Source organism: Mya arenaria, chromosome 8 (genome assembly GCF_026914265.1).
Source record: "Mya arenaria isolate MELC-2E11 chromosome 8, ASM2691426v1".
NCBI classification, from domain to species: domain Eukaryota; kingdom Metazoa; phylum Mollusca; class Bivalvia; order Myida; family Myidae; genus Mya; species Mya arenaria.
This window is the reverse complement of record NC_069129.1, coordinates 28,110,880-28,130,104: the sequence shown is the minus strand read 5'-3', so window position 1 is coordinate 28,130,104 and position 19,225 is coordinate 28,110,880. Positions and strand designations below refer to the sequence as shown.

At 36.2% G+C, this 19,225-nt stretch overlaps 3 protein-coding genes and 1 non-coding gene across 9 annotated transcripts in view; 2 read left to right on the top strand and 2 right to left on the bottom strand.

Moving 5' to 3' along the window:
* Positions 1-15,978, bottom strand: part of LOC128243595 (delphilin-like) — a 40,412-nt gene extending 24,434 nt beyond the window's left edge. For 4 of the 6 annotated variants that reach the window (XM_052961457.1, XM_052961461.1, XM_052961462.1 and 1 more), the window contains exons 1-5: positions 15,641-15,926; positions 6,173-6,375; positions 3,485-3,577; positions 2,939-3,071; positions 2,198-2,309 (exon numbers count right to left, since the gene is read on the bottom strand). In XM_052961457.1, the coding sequence (XP_052817417.1) occupies positions 2,198-2,309; positions 2,939-3,071; positions 3,485-3,577; positions 6,173-6,250 (416 nt within the window). In that variant the 5' untranslated portion in view covers positions 6,251-6,375; positions 15,641-15,926. Of the gene's footprint in view, positions 1-2,197; positions 2,310-2,938; positions 3,072-3,484; positions 3,578-6,172; positions 6,376-15,462; positions 15,594-15,640; positions 15,927-15,957 lie in introns of those variants that run through there. The other 2 variants (XM_052961459.1, XM_052961458.1) reach the window with 2 other exon arrangements.
* Trnae-cuc (transfer RNA glutamic acid (anticodon CUC)) lies at positions 6,907-6,978 on the bottom strand. The gene has a single exon. It is a non-coding gene; the product is annotated as a tRNA-Glu (tRNA).
* On the top strand, positions 14,184-14,681 carry LOC128244103 (autotransporter adhesin BtaF-like). The gene has a single exon (XM_052962118.1). The coding sequence runs from the start codon at positions 14,184-14,186 to the stop codon at positions 14,679-14,681; it is 498 nt and encodes a 165-aa protein (XP_052818078.1).
* A 2,307-nt stretch (positions 15,979-18,285) lies between the features above and the next one.
* LOC128242886 (ankyrin repeat domain-containing protein 12-like) overlaps positions 18,286-19,225 on the top strand; it is a 70,616-nt gene continuing 69,676 nt past the window's right edge. The window contains exon 1 of the mRNA XM_052960288.1: positions 18,286-18,536. The gene's annotated coding sequence lies outside the window, so the exon portion shown is untranslated. The remainder of the gene's footprint in view (positions 18,537-19,225) is intronic.

Sequence of the window (19,225 nt, the reverse complement as noted above, 5' to 3'; positions counted from 1 at the left end):
AATACACGATCGTAACACTCAGTCTCTTTTTCGCATGTGAATGTTATACATAGCCATCGTCGTTACGATTGAACGAAAATACAGATTCTAGTCAACATTTTATTTGAGTCATTAAAGATTAAGGGGCGGCGGGGAGAAGGAGGGGCGGGCGGGGATGGAAATCTAGCAATTAATTTATAGACATGATTTAATAATTGCAATGAAATGTAAGTCCTATACGAAAGGCGTGGTGAATTTATTGCTTTTAAAATAAACATGTCCATCATGACACCGTGTGAATCAGTTATTGCACTTGAAAAACTTGTCTTGAATTTAATTGGCACTTAACAATATGCATGTTTTACACGATACTGTATGGTATACACTAGTTGCATTTAAAATACATGTCTTAAGCGAGACTTGGTGAATTCATTGTAAATTAAAACATGCAAACATGTAGCTTACAAGGGACTACAGAACATACTCAGAATTCATTGAAATAAAAATACACGTGTGTTCCCTGCGAATGTACTGATTAACTGTAATAAGAATACACGAGTCTTACACCCGACTTTTAGACTACTTTACGGTACTTGAAACGTCTTATGTATATATTTTAATTTAAAAGTATTTGGCGAATAAAACTGAATGCATTAATTTTAAAATATAAATACGTTTGTTTGTAAAACTATAGATAAAATACCCGCGTTATAACTTCTACTATTTAGTAGTTTTCATTCAGCCCAAACGAAAGCGATTCCTTTAAATTAAGCGTCTCGCTGAACCCCCTATTAATACATTTCAAAATACTTAAGAATACCTTTTGAACTACTGGGGACTAAATTGAAGTTGCCGAAATATAATAAATAACAGGCGTGTCTTCAATGTCTGAAGAACTGTAAACAGCGAACTTCCTGATAGCATTGACTTCTGTTTTACAATGCTCAGACATTTTAGTGACAGCCTTATCAGGTGTTATTTCATTTTGAAGCGCTTTGATATGGGCATTCAGTCCAAAAATCCGAACAGACCATAAATCTTTTACGTCGTTTTTCATTCATGCAAAATTGGAATTTTGGCAAAATTTTCAGAGTTCGTATTGATAATCAAGATTTTAAGGTCCTTGAGCACATAACTTCCTCAATTGAATATTACAATACAGTGCCCCATAGGTTTCTGAATGTAACGTGACCTTGCACATTCATTTTAGGTAATATTTTTATTAAGAAGGAAAAACCCATTAATGAATCCAAATGTTTCTTTGTTCACTGTTGTAAAATGAAACATGACACTCAATATTCTAAACATGAAGTAAAGCCCAGAAGTAATGAAAGATTGGGCGTTGCTTCTATTAAAATAAGACGTTTGTACAAATATCAGGATGTTTTGTGGGACCGCTGTTTTATTGCAATTTTCTTCACTTCCTTCCTTTATACACAGTACATCCATAGTACATACAGACTGCTAGCGTCTAGCATGACAGCGGGCTCTCGTCTAGCATGACAGCGGGCTCTCGTTTAGCATGACAGCGGGCTCTGTCGTGTATCTAAAATGTTTGCGTGTCTTCCGGAATACAATTATTGAATATGTTCAGAGACGGTATTAATATACTTTGCATATGTGATTCCTTTATTCTGATACAGATTCAAATTGAATACAAATTAAACAACTTAATATGTCGATTTTTACGTAAACATATCATTTAAACATTCTTCCTCTTTTGAAAAGATAACAATGCGATGTTAGAATGGCTATTTTAGTAGAGATTTCTGTTCAGTTCGCACTATTTTAGTAATTAATTCTGCTGCGGCTGATGCTGCTGCTGCTGCTGCTGCTGCTGCTGCTGCTGCTGTTGTTGTTGTTGTTTCTACTGCTACTACTTTATATATTAATTATTGTATATTGCTAACAGAAAACCACAGCGTTGTTAGAAAAACCAAGTTTTAACATTATTAACACATCTACATATGCATATATAGAGTAATTGTTATATTTGAAATCTCGAGTTTCAGAGTCTAAGTCTATAGTGCAACGCTAGTACGTGGATGAAGTGGGTCAGCCCTGTGTGTTTTATTATTCTAGAAAAACCCCAGTCATTCTTCATTTTTGCTTCAACCATGCATTCGCTTTTATGTTTGATGAACAGACCGCCCCCTTTTGCTGGCTTCAAATGCCATTTCCTGTTGTGAGTCATATCAAAAGGCCAAGGTGAACTTACCTCGACCACGTGGGTATTTTTGTATTGCCCTTCTTTTCGATAATGCCCTCTTTGACAATCTGTCGTTTAGTGGACAAACGGGCCTGTATCGCTGCCTCACCTGCATCTCCACCTGAAGAAGAATCACGACTACAATTAGATGATCAGAGAACTAGCTAATATTAGGATCGGAGCCCTAAAGTCGTTGCCATGAAATGAAATAATCTCTTTGCGTCCATGCTTTTGTTGTTCATGCTCTTGCTGTTCTTGTTCTTATGTACTTATTTTCGTTTCAGTTATTGTTCATTTAAGACTTTGATTTGCTGTATCATTAAAGATGCACTCTTACTCCCCAAAAAAGATGTACCACAATTAGTACAATTGTTTTAATTTTACCGAAAATGATGAATAAATATCGAAAACAATGGTTCTTATGAAGGATACCGTGTTTAATTTGAACGAAAGGTGCAGAAAGCACGGTATTTCTACCTTATCAGACAATAGTTGATCACTGTAAATATTTTAGGACTCACCAGTCATTTAATATATGTGCGTTTTCAGCTTTTAGATACACTGTTACAATCTTGTTATCAGCAATTAATATTTTTTTTAAAAATGCATTATTTAGTAAGTAATTAAAGGTTTATCGATCAAAATGTATGTTTGTTGAACATGTGTATGTAATGATTTTACATACGAGTGTCACTTTAAATAAGTGTGTTTATATGCTCATACGAGTTTCTTACCATGCTTGACACTTACCATTCGCATCAAATGTCTCCCCGCTCAGAATCATACCAAGCAGACGACATATTGTGTATTTTTCTTCTGCCGTGTCCGCGTCAAATTCCAGGCTCTTGTTGCCTCGGAAACGCAACACAATATGCAAGTTGTCCTGGAAACAAGACGTTGGTTTAAACACAATGTATTTAAATTTACACTATGGATGTGAAATTTGGGGTTGTGAGAGAAGTCACCAAAAAAGAGCGATTTCCATTGACTCGATAAATTGATCTAAAGAAACAAATAGGTCTGACACGTCGCCTTTTTTCTCAAAAAGATTACAGATAAACGCTTGTATTGTTTGGACATATAAGTTATATTTTGAAGAAGGTAGTAAGACACGATTATATGTGTCTAACACTCAGCCACGATTGTATATTTTACTGTTTGGTATGTTTTGTTCAGGAGTACCTGTTGTTAAAAGGGAGAGGAAAAGAGAGGGAAATGGTATGGTGCTTACGAATAAAGTACCGTATAATAAAGACAATAATGTCTGAACCAAAATCATGTCATAATCTTTCTTACCTCTGAGTCATATTGTTCAAGGAACCGGAAGTCGTAACATTTGCCTATCTTCCCTCGCTCAATCAGACTGATTTTTCGGTCAGAGAAGTCAATCTGCAACAATAAACACCATATTTAGCCTAGTAGCTCAATTCAAACTAAAGCATTTTCCAACTAAAGATTATGTACGTTATGTGTTTAGTGCAGAAAAGGCATCAAAACAGGGCCGTTTGAACACGACTGAGAAATACCTAGGAAAAGCAAGAATGTTTGTTATAGAATCAGTTTGGCCATTTTGAGATATTCTTTTCTTGAATGAGAACAGCGAATACAGATAACTTAGAACTGACCACGAAATCAAACAGCTTATCATTATTTCGTTAGTACGAGAATTACATAAGTTCGTTAAAAAGCATGTTGTTGTCGTTTTTACAAATACACGTTAAAGTGTTTTGTTTTTATTTCGAAAAAAAATTGGGCGAATTATTCAAAACTCATTGATCAAAGAAAGATATCACGTGCTAATCACTTTCTTGCAAGAAACAAAATTTACGTTAAAATTGTACAACAAGATGATGGAGTAGGTATGTAAATGCAGATGGGAATGATTCGTTTTTTGCATTTTTGTTTACAAATGATAATGACAAAGCTTGCTCGCCTGATACGTTATAAGATAAGCTCTGAGCATACCACCGCATGTGTATCGTCTAATCAATCTTGTAATGCATTTAGTGTATGTTTGCTTCAAGGCAAGTTAGGTGTTTACTAGTGAAGTATTCATCAAATACGCATGTTGTTAGTATTACTTTTACATACCGTGTGTGCTAGCAATGAATGAATCTTTTTAATATGTTTACATAGTTTATCTCTTCAAACAGGCCAATTACAGCTAAGCATTTCGTCCACTCTATTTCGATTGTTGGTGTATGACTGAGTCATTTGTCGAATTGGACCGCCTAATCTACTTAATAATCTAGAATAAGCGGTTATAGTTCATAACGAACTAATTCGTACGGTGTCGTTGCAATCGGAACTCCTCGGCCATTTTTCAACAAAAAAACAAACAGTTGGTGGTCGCTGTCGCTCTCTTCTAATAAATTCGTTAAATTTGTCATACATGAACTATGACTAACGCTTGTAGTAAATATACGACAATTCTACTTCTGTATTTCTTTAGTGTCTTCATTAACTAGTCTTGTTTATCATGATTGATTTTAGGCCAATATATCAACAGATTGTGGATAATGTTTGCCAGATATGTTGAAATCTTGTTGCAGTACTTTAAAGCTGCACTCTCACAGATTGACCGATTTGACAGACAGATAGATCGATCTTTTATTTCCTCCATATGTGAGGAGTATAAAATATGTACAAGAAAATGAACAATTTCAGCGATGCATATAAAACAGATACATGAATACACTTATATACACAAAAATGGAACATCAGACTTTAATATATGGTATATGTAATGAAGGACATAATATAACCATATATGCGTGTTTATAGTACATACATGCTCAGAATATATATATATGAATATCACCGTAATTAAAGAGAAAGATTTTTGTATCAAAAGCCGAAGACAAAAAAAAAGATTTTTATAACTGTAGAGTGCAAATCTTAAAAAGCTAGATGAAAGTGAAAACTCTAGATTTCAGTTTGCACCATATTAGTGTAAAACATTACAACAACTTTAGGTATTCATTTATTATCAGATTATTTATTTTTTGTCTCAGAATCAGCTGACTTTGGCATAAGTGTTTTCAAATCAGTCATATAGGATAAAACACAATTGAATAGATCTCAATTATTCGAAAAACAGCCGATTTTTTTTATTTTTCTTAAATCGTTAGTAACCGTGGGCGCGTAAAACCATACGAGATTAATTTTCGAGCGTAAAAATGTCGATATGATATTTAATTATCAGTTTAATATCACCGGTTTTCAGACATTTACGCACAATTTGACTCACTCCTAAACAGAAAATTAAAAAAAGTTGTCAAAACGGCCAAGCTGTGAGAGTGCAGATTGAATTACTGTATTCCACTACTTTTAGTTTCTTCGTCTCTTAGTAGCATTCATCAATGCTTTGTGAACAATTCTTACAATGCTGTCTGATATGTTTTGCAGAAAAAAAAATCAAAACAAGCGAATGCGGTACTCTTTTTTATATAAAAAGTAAAGCAAAAAAAATATGTCCTTTAAACACAAATTGAGCCAAGAGAAAACGGACCAACTAAAAGATCGAGCCAAGCGAATTTGAGCCAACGGGATTCGGCTGTATTCGTGTTGAATGACAGACAGTATACAAACAAATACTAATTCTGAACCAACTTTCATCCTTCGTCCATTGAAAGCCAGACGGGCTCATCAGCATGCGGAATAAGAAGCCTCATAAACCCATCTCATTCTGCCATTCAATGGACGCATTTATTTGTATTGTTTATTTTATAGTTCACCTAAAGTTAGAAATTGAATATGTGAAAGGAAACTTTTAAACCATTTAAGTTTTGGTTCTAGGGGAGGGGCGAATGTGTAAAAGGGTTGCCCAAATGTTACGCCACCTCTAACATCCATTTCTCGATCCTTCCCTGGTAAGTTCAACGGAAGATTGCTTACATGCATAAATATACATTGTGATGTGTAATCAATATATAAGAAAAACGTAAAACATGATTTTACATAGATAGTTATTATTTCAGTTACCTGAAATATCGTTCTCTTCCCAGACTTGGTATAGATGCCGAAGTTGTGGGCGGAGTTCAGGGTGAGCATCTCCCCCATTTTGAGCAACGGAAGTTCCCTTCAACAACCGGAAGTTGGATAGAGGGACGGTCGAGATTTGCGCGCCGTAGAAGGAGCTGGTTAATCTACCTTCCGGTCACATGGATGTAACATTTAGGGGATATCTAAAAAATAAAACATGGTGAACGTTATGGAATTTGAAAACAACAGCAGGCCCCAGATTCTCGAAACATCTTATAACAGGATCAAGTTCAGCATATTATTTTTGGTTTAGTACAGATTGTCTAATATTCTCTTGTTAAAGAGTCTGAGACTTGTAAAAGAAAATTAATAATAGTTGAAATCAATAAGAAAAACTACTATTTGTTTTTTTTTATAAAATCATATTTAAGTAAGTATTTTTTTTTCTAAATGGATTACGATAACCTTTAAGTGTGTTCAGATTTTTTTGAGAAATTGGATAGATTGATAGACTCGACGCTATTTCAACAGCAGTAATTTATTATAACTTTATCATGAGATATGTTTTGCATAAATAATCTTGGCTCAATTTTTTTTGTAACCGGTAATTCTTTCCATTTAAAATAAATGTTTTACAACCGGATAATTTGTAGGCATTATTCACCCTACATGAATAATGTCCATACTTTCGCATATACTTTATATCATTTAAAGCAAATGCAACAAAAAAGCTCTTCCCAAGCGGGGAATCGAACCCCGGCCGCCGCGGTGAGAGCGCGGAATCCTAACCACTAGACCACTTGGGAACATGTGCGGTTACCGTATAAATTGTTATTTAACGGGTAGACTCGAACGCGGGACTGTTAATTGAATTACGGGTCGAATTATTGCAATAGAAATGTAATTCACACACGAAGCCTGATATAGAATGTTGCTCTTATGCACCAGTCAATTGTAACCACGGCCCCCCCGAGGTCTGGGGAATGGCGGGGACTATGACTTTCGGTCAAGCCCGGTTAAAATCCCCGCCCTGCGGAAACGAACTGATGGTAAAATCCCCGCAAAATGTCCCCGCAACCAAGGGACCCTAGGTAAGGCCCATTCCCCGCTATATTTTGCGCGAAGGCAAAACCACCGCATTCACCCGGTACTGCGGGCGCCCTGAAAGGTAAAAACACGGCCCATTTCTCCGGGTATCCCCGCTATACCCCCGGACCTGGTTACAATTGACTGGTGCATTACACTAAAGTGTGTGAACTCAAATTATTTAAACAAGTAAGTGTACATACTGTACATCAAAAACATAACTGTTGTAAATGAAGTAAAACTGAAACTTTAAAAAAGAGTCGTAATGAATGCATTGCTCTCAAATGTTATAATTGTTACTAGTATTCGAATCCATTTTATTTTATGGCACTAAATATCTGACACTTATATGTTCAGTTCAGTCCAAAGGATTAGAGGAATTATAATTTACGTATTCATGATCGTTGACATGCGTTTGCATATTCTTTACTTCATCAAAAGAGTCTGTCTGATACATAAATGAGTGAACGTCTGTGCCAAACTCCAGGGGCAGTGATTACGAACAGTCTCAAGTCTGAGTTCAGACTCAAGACTCATTATTGCAAAATTTCATTTCATTGTAATATTCTTTTTATCAGAGCATTCATGGTAAAACGTGCTGAAACATATTGCTATTTGATAATTTTACTAATACATACCTACATTTTGTAAAAGAAATGAAACAAATATGATTTTTTTCTTCCTTTATGAAAATGCTTTTCTGAGTCTGAGTCTAGACTTGGACTTGAGACTGTTCGTAATCACGGCCCTGATATTTAAGGTATAATATCCATCATTAGTCTGCATGGTTACCTCAATTCAATTCTAATCAATGCAACGTCTTCATTGCCTCCTCTTAGAGAAGGGTATATCACTTGGTTGAGGTTTTCTAATTAATATATTTGATAATACAGCAATGTGCTTATATTTACAGAATTAAATCGCAGTTTTGGTTTAATTGCCTAATAGACAACTCAACTGGCTACTAGTCAATTGCATACGGTGCTAATATGATGTTGAGCGAAAGAAAACCAGTTTAAACCCAAGTAACTTCGTACTTAATACTCACCGACAACGCCTAAGAGGTTACCCCAAACATTTACTATGTATTATTATATAGCAGGGGCAGATATGATGTGCCCGCACCCCCTGGATCCGCTAGTGTAAAGTGATACGTATGTTATGTGTTTGTTGTCTTGTGACGCAATATAAATAACACAGTTTGTTTGGCCTTAATCAAGGTCTTAGGTAAATTTTAGGCTATTGGGCTTGTCCCTGTAGTTTCCAGTATTTTTATGGCTATAATGGGTCTATGGAAATATAGTGGAATCCATGATGGTTATATTACCTTAAAGTGTGTTTGAAAGCCAAGGGCTGAATGACACAAAGTTCGTGTGCTATTTTTTTCTTTCGTGATTTACTTCCTTTTAGTCATTTGTCAAGCAAACAGTTTGTCCTCAGATAATGAATATATTTGGCTGTAATTGTGTTCATTTGTTCGTTTTGAATATACATTGTAGAAATCCATTCAGATATATGCGAGCCATTATGTTATGACATGAAACCAGGACGTATCATGGATTACCTGCAATTTTCCATTCACACACTTCATTGAGTCGCTCTGTAATTAAGAAATGTAATTGGTACTTCACGAAATGTGCCACAGTTATGATAATGGAAATTGTGTACGGAATGCTGTTAGGGCCATCGCCTGTGAACTTGCTGATCTCAAACGCGATACTCGATAGTACGATGGTGAAAACACGATAGTAAACCGCATTATCATCATCATATTGTGGTATCATCGCGTTTTCGTTATCGTACTGTATTAGTGTATAGCGTTTTCATCATCGTTCTGTCGCGTTTTCGGTAACGTAGTTTCGTGATTTCGCGTTTTCATCATCGTTCTGTCGCGTTTTCGGTATGGTAGCTTCGTGATTTTGCGTTTTCATCATCGTTATGTCGCGCTTTCGTTCTCGTAGTTTCGTGACTTCGCGTTTTCATCAACGTACTTTCGTGTCTTCATCATCTTAATGTCGCGTTATTATCGATTATCGTGTTTCAGATTAACACATTCACAGGCGATGGCCCTAACGGCATTCCGTACTTGTGTACCTAACATCGGGAATTATGTTAACGCTGTTTTCATTAGATTTTACAGGGAAAGTCCCCATTATGCGGTATGTCTTTAAAAAGGATATATTCATTTTTAAAGATACTGAGTAGACATGTTTATCTATGTCAGGTAGTTTATAGTTAATCCGAATCTGAAAGAAAAAATGTTGACGGGTTAACTTCCTGCAAAATTGCACAATTTTGCAAGTCAATTCAAATATTGCAGACTTTATTATACCACAGACTTAACTTTGTTCTAAAACCCGTCAGAATATGTAAGGTGTTATTGTTAGAAGAAATCTTAGACTGTAAAGATTCAATTCAATTCAAATATGTAAGATATGACTGCATGTGATGTCGACCTATCCAAACTTGGGATTTTGTTAAATGTATTTTTTATTAAATGTATATTTGTTTATAACATAATTTATTTTATAAAGAAGTCAGACATTTAACAAGTACCGGTTAGGGGCCATTTCGCCCGGAAATGGAGGTATTTCTTGAATTGAATACAGAATATTTTCGAATGAAATTTTACAGTGAAAAAATAAGCTCCTGATCTAAAAATCAGTGTGATAATATTAGTTATATATGCTTATTTTAAGAGTGAATTCACTTGCCAAACATACTTCAAAATACTATTAAAACCACTAAAACAAAGAGTGAACTGTACCAATAGTTTACCCACTTAAAAAAATAATAAAAGATATTTAAAAAAAAATCCGACTAACGACAAAACATTTTATATCTTCCTATTTTATATGAATCTGAGCATATTGCTCTGTTTGAACGATTTTTAGGGTGATTTTGTTTCCATTTTGTTGAGCAGTAAAAATTGATTATCCCCCACTGGAAGAAATATGACGCAGCCTGGTGCACTTTCGATATTGATGATAAATTGCTTATTTTCAGATATTTGTTTTTATTCTTTGTTATTTCCCTATTTTGAAGGTTCATTCGAACACCCATTTTCATTTCTATGAATAATAGTCATAATGGAATTGTTAAACAAGAGATTCACAGGGTAGGCGAAAAAATTGTATGACGTATTCCTAACCAGTATACATAATTTACATTTAGGATTGAGAAGTAAGCCAATAGCTGATATGGAATCCCCTTACTAAATATAGTTTTGTGATAAAAAGATAATATAGCGAGGTGAAGACGTACCTGAGCATCAAATATCACCCAATGGCTTATATAGAGACCCAGTGACAAAATGTAATTTTTTGGTGACATAAAAGATTATATAAAGAGGTAGAAACGTACATAAGCATCAAATATCACCGAAGTCATTTACAAAACTGTATAATAAAAATTTGGGAATACACCTGTATCAGAAAAAATACATTAGTGTTGTAATATGATAAGAACATTATTTAGTAATGGTAAAAGGTTGTTAGTATGTACTTACATAAATAAACGGTTTGATGCGACGCAGTCGAATAACAATTTATTTTGTGTGAGAACAAACTCACTGTTCTTGTTTAATGTTTTAGGGGAACTTCAAAATCAGTGCCTTCTCACTGGACAAAATAAAAATAACAATAAACTTAACAAAAAACTAAACATCACAATGATTCGAAAGTTATGCACCGGCTTATTGTAACCACGCCACCCATGTCCGGGGGTATACCGGGGATAGCCGCGGAAATGGGCCATGGTTTTACCTTTCAGGCGGTCCCGCATTGCCGGGTGAATGCAGTTGTTTTGTCTTTGCGCCCTACAGTGGCCGGGAATGGGCCTTTTTTAGAATTCCTGGGGTTCGGGGGCATTTGGCGGGGATTTTACAAGCAGTTTGTCCTCGCAGGACGTGGAACTTACCCAAGCTTGGCTGAACCGAAAGTCAAAGCCCCGCTATTACCCGGACCTGGGGGGGGGGGGGGCGTGGTTACAAATGACTAGTGCATTATATACCATATCGAAATTGGGGAAACTACCAATAACATAATATTTTTCAACACGTTTGCGGGTATTTCCTTTCGTTTAATGTTACACCACATGATATGAAGTGTTGTAAATTAAATACCCATTTATAGCTTTAACGGGCAATATAAAACTATCTCAGGAAGTCTTATCTAATTAGCATATCCAAAAATATCAGGGGTGTAGTCTTATTTGGTAATTAAAACAAACGAGTTGCATGTGGCTGAGTGTATATCTGCATTAAAAGTGTATCGTGGATGACAAATTGAAATCAGATTACAATCTTATCCTAACAAAGGCTCTGCCATTACCGTAAACAGGTGAGATTGTGCACTTTAGTCAGATTATAAGAAGATTATTTTGTGTAAGTGCATGTTTACATAAAAAAAAAAATTGCGTTTTTAGCGGTCTACATAATATTTTGCCAACTACCCACTTATTGTGCAAGTCACTGTTTATATCTACCGCTTCACCTGATTAAAATCAATAACGACTTACTGCTGATTTACTAAAGTAAAATTATTGGAAGACTTTACACATATTGCAATGCCATTGAACAAAATATAATGTTGACCCCTTACATGTGGTTTGCCATATTCAGAAGAAAAGGAAGTAAAATAATTGATATTGATATAATCGATATAAGTAAGGAAACATAATAAAACATATTTATTACTTTGATATTATGAATACTTATATAAAATGTTAGCAGAAAGGGTTGCAGTTCCTTTTTATATTTCTCTTACGATTAAATAAAATGTTATCCTGTTATAAACGCTCAATCAGTGGAGAGCATACCTGATATACAATGTTGCTCATTGTTTACAAATGATAAATGCGAGCTAATAAAAATTAATATGAAATAAAAACAAAACAACAAATGTAGCATTATCAGTTAATTCATTTCATTATTGTCCTGTAAGTTGATGTTTAATCAATCAAGTATCCACAATACACTATTGTATGTCTATTCTGTTCTGTTTCTGTATTATCCCATGTGTTTTATGCCAATCGGAACATCTCGGCCTCTATCCAACATAATTGACACTCTCGAAGCTTGCCGGAGATGGCCGAGTTGTTACGATTGGTTTTATGCGATGCAAGATTTTTAGCAAAACACATTAAAACAGTCGGGTACATGAATTAATCAATTTAAAATAGATTGTAAATTAGTTAATTGCTAACATGACTAACAATAATCGAGGACAAAGTTCAATATGTTTTGTGTGCCATTGCATTGTGGCATTTCTTTGCATATACATGTATTTAATAAATTCTTCCTTTTTTATAAATATATCAAATTTTTACCAAGTTCAAAATCGATGACGAATGTGCAATAAAAGGTGTTTGGAATTTAATTTACAAAATTTTGGGTCCCGTAAATTTATTTCGACTTGAATAAGATATAAGACAATTCGTAATGCGACTTAAGCCACTGTGTATATTCGAATACAAATGTTCAAAGCTACCAAATTTAAAAATATCAAAATTAATACGCAAATCATGGATAAGTTTAAGTATGTTTATATTTATAATTTAACTCACGAGATATCTATCATAAATATCCTATATAACATTAAATTAACCATTACATATCGATCGAATATGATATATGGTTTAACCATGCGAACTTTAATAGTCCTATTTGGGAGGTTATTAATGTAATTGGAATGTAAAATAATGAAAATAAATTTGCTATGCTAAGCATTAGCGGTTCCAGAGGGGCGGTCCCGGTAACACCCCCCCCCTCCACCCCACCCACCCCCCCCCCAAAAAAAAAAAAATTAAATAAATAAATAAAAATAATCCAAGTTTACTTTTTATGTTAATAACGGAGAACAAAAGTAATAAAATACGCTCCCAATGTACCATTTTGGACTAGAAACTGTTAAAATTTTCTTGGGGGAACAACCCCTTAACCCCCCTGCCACCATTTGAAACCAAATATATTCTGGTACTGAATTGAGGGACGAAAGTAAAAAGGTTCCGTCCCTTAGTTACGCCCCTTCTAACCTCAAATCCTGGATCCTCCCTTGCTTTAGTTATGTTGAAAATGATAACATTGCAAATATACAACAGCTTTAAGTCAGGGCGTAAACATAATCTCGAGTCTTTTCTATGCGAACAATCAATTTATATTACATGTACATTCACCAGATGAATACAAATTGGTTTATTAGGTAATAATAATAACAATCAGTATAATCGCTATACACGACTTAAAAAAACGATTTTTTTTGCGTTTGGTTGCAAACAAAAAAAATATAATTGGAGCATGTCAAGATATGTTTATGAGATAAATAGTTAAATACTATTTGGAGATATCATCATGATATGATTTTCTTTAAGTTATCACAAAAATGTTGTCAACATTATAACAAATATGTCCTTAAAGTTAACATTAGACTTAAGGGTTTAATCCAGGATTTGAAAAAAGCAGAGTTCTGCTGAATAGGGACAGGGTGCTGCAGAAGAGGGGCAGTGTGCTGCAGATAGGGACAAGTTGCTGCAGAATAGGGGCAGTGTGCTGCAGAAGAGGGACAGGATGCTGCAGAATAGGGACAGGGTTCTGCAGAATAGGGACAAGTTGCTGCAGAATAGGGGCAGTGTGCTGCAGAAGAGGGGCAGTGTGCTGCAGATAGGGACAAGTTGCTGCAGAATAGGGGCAGTGTGCTGCAGATAGGGACAAGTTGCTGCAGAATAGGGGCAGTGTGCTGCAGAAGAGGGACAGGATGCTGCAGAATAGGGGCAGTGTGCTGCAGAAGAGGGACAGGATGCTGCAGAATAGGGGCAGGGTTCTGCAGAATAGGGGCAAGGGTGCTGCAGAATAGGGGCAGGATGCTGCAGAATAGGGGCAGGATGCTGCAGAATAGGGGCAGGCAGGGTGCTGCATAATAGGGGCAGGATGCTGCAGAATAAGGACAGGTTGTTGCAGAATAGGGACAGGGTGCTGCAGATAAGGAGCAGAGTGCTTCAGAATAGGGTCAGGGTGCTGCAGAATAGGGGCAGGGTGCTGCAGATAAGGAGCAGGGTGCTTCAGAATAAGGGCAGGGTGCTTCAGAATAGGGGCAGGGTGCTTCAGAATAGGGGCAGGGTGCTACAGATAAGGAGCAGGGTGCTTCAGAATAGGGGCAGGGTGCTGCAGAATAGGGGCAGGGTGCTGCAGAATAGGGGCAGGATGCTGCAGAATAGGGGCAGGATGCTGCAGAATAGGGACAGGTTGTTTCAGAATAGGGGCAGGATGCTGCAGAATAGGGGCAGGATGCTGCAGAATAAGGACAGGTTGTTGCAGAATAGGGGCAGGGTGCGGCAGAATAGGGGCAAGGTGCTGCAGCAGAAGGATGCCTATGCCTCCATGAGCGCAGGAGGATGCTACTTAAAAGACAGGGTGCAGCCTTCCTAACTCTATGAAGGCAGAAGGGTGTCCATCCTGGTCTCCATAAGAGCAGATGGATGCATTCAAAACAGGACAGGGTGCAGCACCCTTTCCTAACTTTATAAAGGCAGAAGGGAGTACATGCTTGTCTCCATGAGGGCCCAAGGATGCTAGCAAAAGAGGACAGGGTGAAACACTCTTCATTTAGCTAACAGATAGGCAGACAGACAGACAGACAGTTAATGTTAATTTCCGACCTGTACAACATAAAACTAAAACCTTAATAGTGATACACAACGCTAAAAAACGACCATACTGAATTGTTGCCAAGTCTACACGTATCACAATGTTCATGTTACTAAGATTTTACGTTTAACATTACAAAATTACATACAAACTGGTAATATACATGAAACGTACGGCCCCTTAGGGAATGAGCTGTCCTCTGATTAGATTCACAAAACCTTTAACGTAAATTAATAGCGCACATTTTATATGAACAGTATAATGAGTCGTAATACAAGCGATAATGTTTATCTACATGGCTCAAAATAAAAATAAACGTTGTCTAATATATTTAGATTTAAGATAGATGTAATTATGCAATTATGAATAAATTTTCTATAAAATGAAGTTTTTTTCTTAACAATTCTTGTTTTTAAACAATATATGTTTTTGGTTTTACAAGATCGGTTGAGAATGGTTAATAATTTGTAAATTGTTGCTGTAATCATTTTTTTTCTCTCAATTACGTTAAGAAATGTAAATCCTTTAGTTATGCAGTATAACAGTGCAGTTCTCAACATACCTTTATTGTGGAAATTCAATTTGATTTTAATCCAGAAAAAGATATTATTAGACACATAAAAATTCAAATTTCAAACTAGTGTTGTCGTCAGATCTTCTCAATTACATTAAGGAAGATTTACGCTTTTATTATTTCTATTATTATACATTATTAAGTCTAGTTTTCAGTATATATATACCTTTTAACGGGAAGATCAATTATCCAGCTAAGCACATGTTGAAAATCGATATCACTGCAAGAAGATGATTTTTTTCACACTTTAAAATTCACTATCTTCGCAATGAAATGCCACTTTATTTAAGTAGTCATATTTTCCAACGGTCGATTTTCATATAAAATATAAATTTCTCTTATCTCTGTTGTATTTTACGGTACTCGCAAGCGTTATAAATCTCTGCACCATTTACCTATACCTTAAAAGGCACGCATGCTAACTAGTTAACCCGCCTCGGTTAATTTAACAAACCCGGAAGGTTAGTTTATATATTATGTTACCTATCAAATATCTTGGTGGTGCAGTTATCTATTGGCCTTTGTAAGTTTTTGTCCTTAAAATGTCTTCCGTTCGGTCTCTTGTGAGTTAAGTTATCAATAGGGTCATGTTTACAGAATAACTTAATAAGTTAAGTTGTGTAGGTAGTTGCAAAGTCGCGTCCATAAAACGAGCATAATTCAACCGTATTATCAGGGTGCTGCAGATAAATGTTGACATTATTCATATTAAATTAAATTAATAATTTTGATAAATACGCTCCTGAGTGTAAGAGGAATTCAAAGGAACACTCCATGAGGTACTAAAGAGAAAATGAGAGCGTAACAGGGGTGGCTCTAGGATTTGACGTTAAAGGTGGCGTTACTCAGGGGCGTATCCTGATGACTTGCTCCTTTCCGTCAGAACCTAAATTTATTTGGTTTAAAATGTTGGTGGGGGTTTGGTGGTACTTCCCCCAGACAATTTTTTGTCCGAAATATTGTTATTGGGCATATTTCATTTTTACTTTCTTTGCTGTATTGAAAAGGAAACTTTGACGTTTTTTTTCTTCGTTTTTTTTTTTTGGGGGGGGGGGGGGCGGGGGCGTGTGCCGCCCTCCTGGTTTCGTTAGTAGGTTTCAGGTATTGGATAGGGAAAGAGAGAGTGGGCGACGGAAAAGGGAGAGAGCGTGGGAATTGAAGAGAAAGGGCCGAGGGAGTGGGAGTGGGAGTGGAGATGGCAAACGAATTAGGTTCATGGTGCGAAGTAGGGATGTGATAGACGTGAGGGCGAGAGAGTAAATTGGTGAGGGAGAATGAAACAGTAAGGGGAGGGAAGAGAAAAATATGGGTTAGAAGATGGGTGATAGAGGGAAAGGATGCGAGCGATATGAGAGTATGCGATATAGATCGACGTAAATGAGAGGGGGAATGGGATGAGAGAAATAGATGGATAGAGAAAGGATGCAAACGGTAAGAGAGTCTGTGCTATAGATCGATGTGAATGAGAGGGGGAAATGGGATGAGAGAAATATATAGAGGGGGAAGGATGCAAACGATAAGAGAGTCGGTGATATAGATCGACGTGAATAAGAGGGGGAAATGGGATGAGAGAAATATAGAGAGAGGGAAATGATGTGAGCGATAAGAGAGTCGGTGATATAGATCGACGTGAATGAGAGGGGATGAAGTGGATGAGAGGGATAAGAGGAGAGATAATTCGGGAAAGGTACCTATTATGTCCCGGATATTTTGTACCATATACGATCACATATGGGCGTACGAGTGTTGGCTCTAATATTGAAATGGGTCACTCGTGGATATCCGATGATGGAAATATTGCAGAAAGTCAGGTCCCTCGTGCCATTCGCCACTACATGTATGTCACACGCGGCGGTGTTAGCTGAGACTCAAAGCCGGGTTAAAACCAGTACCGACGGTCCCAGACAGAAAATAATCAGGACAGAAAAGGTTCGCTGACACGCAGCGGATTTCTTTATCTAAATCGGATTGCGTCATACCAATGACGACATACAGATGGTACATTTTCGTATGCTGTTGATGATGCTGTTGTTGTTGTTGTTGTTGTTGTTGTTGTTGTTTAAACAAAGGCGTCTGTATTTAGTGATTAAAAAACAACTTGTGTACCGAATACTCCATTAATTTCTACAAGAATACTGCGTGTCCGAGTCCACGATACACAGTGTACCCCACATTCCCCTTGTGTACCGGAAACAATTTCAGCAAGAATCATGTGTTACATATACTATTTAACTAGTTTGCGAGTTTGCGTACCAAAGTATGCCAGTTTTAATTTGTAAAAACCGCGTAACACCATTTTGAGTCCAGATTTATTCTTAAATGCTCATGATTACCGGTGCGAGGGTGGAACGGGTCCAAGTCTCTGGTAAACAAGTATATAATTACCCTGACCGAATTGATCATGAAAGTATAATATCCTTATTGATGCTGGTTCAGTATCAAGTTCTTTATGTTGTTTATTCGTATTTTGTTTATCAACGAAAAGATATGCTCTGTTTGTTTCGACATTACTTGTAGTTAATTATTTTGACCGCTAAATGGGAGTAAATCCTGTAAATTTTAAATAAAGTTTTTTTTAAGTTGTTTCCCTTATATTGTGTAAACACAAGCGCAGTATGTTCCAAAACTGTTTGACTCTACGTGAAAGTACATGCAGCTTACTCTTTCTTTAAATGTGTCTTTGGTTTGACAATATTTGTTAACAGATGAAAAATATACCCGTTTTAATATAATATGTTTAGTTATTTTATAATCTTTTTTAAAAGTTGAATGTAACCTTCATTTCGATTTTTCTTTGGGTTCATTCGACAAGCTCGCACAAAACAAACGTCCTCTTGAAGGTGATCGATTAGCCAAGAAATTCTTTGATTTACCTGTGACATTTGCATTTTAAATCAAATGTTCTTATCTTATAGGTTGAAACAAACATTAGCGTTTGCAAATTCATTCATTGTGCTTTGTGGATTTGCAGTGTTTGCTTAAGAACGGTCATATATCGAAGGACGCTTGTGCTGCCACCGAGTTATCTCCCTTTACTCTGCACATCTATTTTGGTTTTAAAGGTAACAAATCGTAAATTTCGTTATACGATCGTTTGTATTAATTAAATATGAAATAAATATCAATTTGGAGTAAATGCTAAAGTGTGTACTTATATTAACAAACTTATTTGAATTGCGAAGATAGTGTGTGTGTGAGTATTAAAGAACTAGCCGCCCGTTTAGGTGGTTAGTATCGACAGAGGGTTCGAACCCCACACCAGGCACACTTTTCCTTCATGGTTTTCTTTACAGACGCCCAACACAATTGGCAATGCACTCTGTAGTGAGTCCAAATAAACAGGGATGATGCCAGTTTTCTTTTGAACAGATCACAAAAATCTTTCCAACAACATATGATTAGTTCTAACAATTTTGGAAAGTTTCTTGGTAAACATTGAATAATTCTTAATGTCCAGTTTTGTGATCAGGCCCCCTTGACCTACCTAGAACATTCATTTGGAAATTCATTAGAGCCCCTGGGCTAGGTGTAACATTAAAAAACTGCTTATAGTCAAAAATAGAGAAAGTAAATATCACGTTCAAGACCTTGGAATTTAAAGCATATTTGAAAAATAGAAAAAATGGAATCTCCTATAGTTACAAGGCTTTTTCTAGGATTTTGCGACCTATATTTGGTAATGACCAACCTGCATTGATAAAAACCTTTATTTGGGAATAAAAAACAAACAAGAGGTAATCTGCCAAAAATG

Coding starts and splice junctions, on each gene's coding strand:
- LOC128244103 (XM_052962118.1), top strand. CDS start 14,184: ATGCTGCAGAATAAGGACAGGTTGTTGCAGAATAGGGACAGGGTGCTG.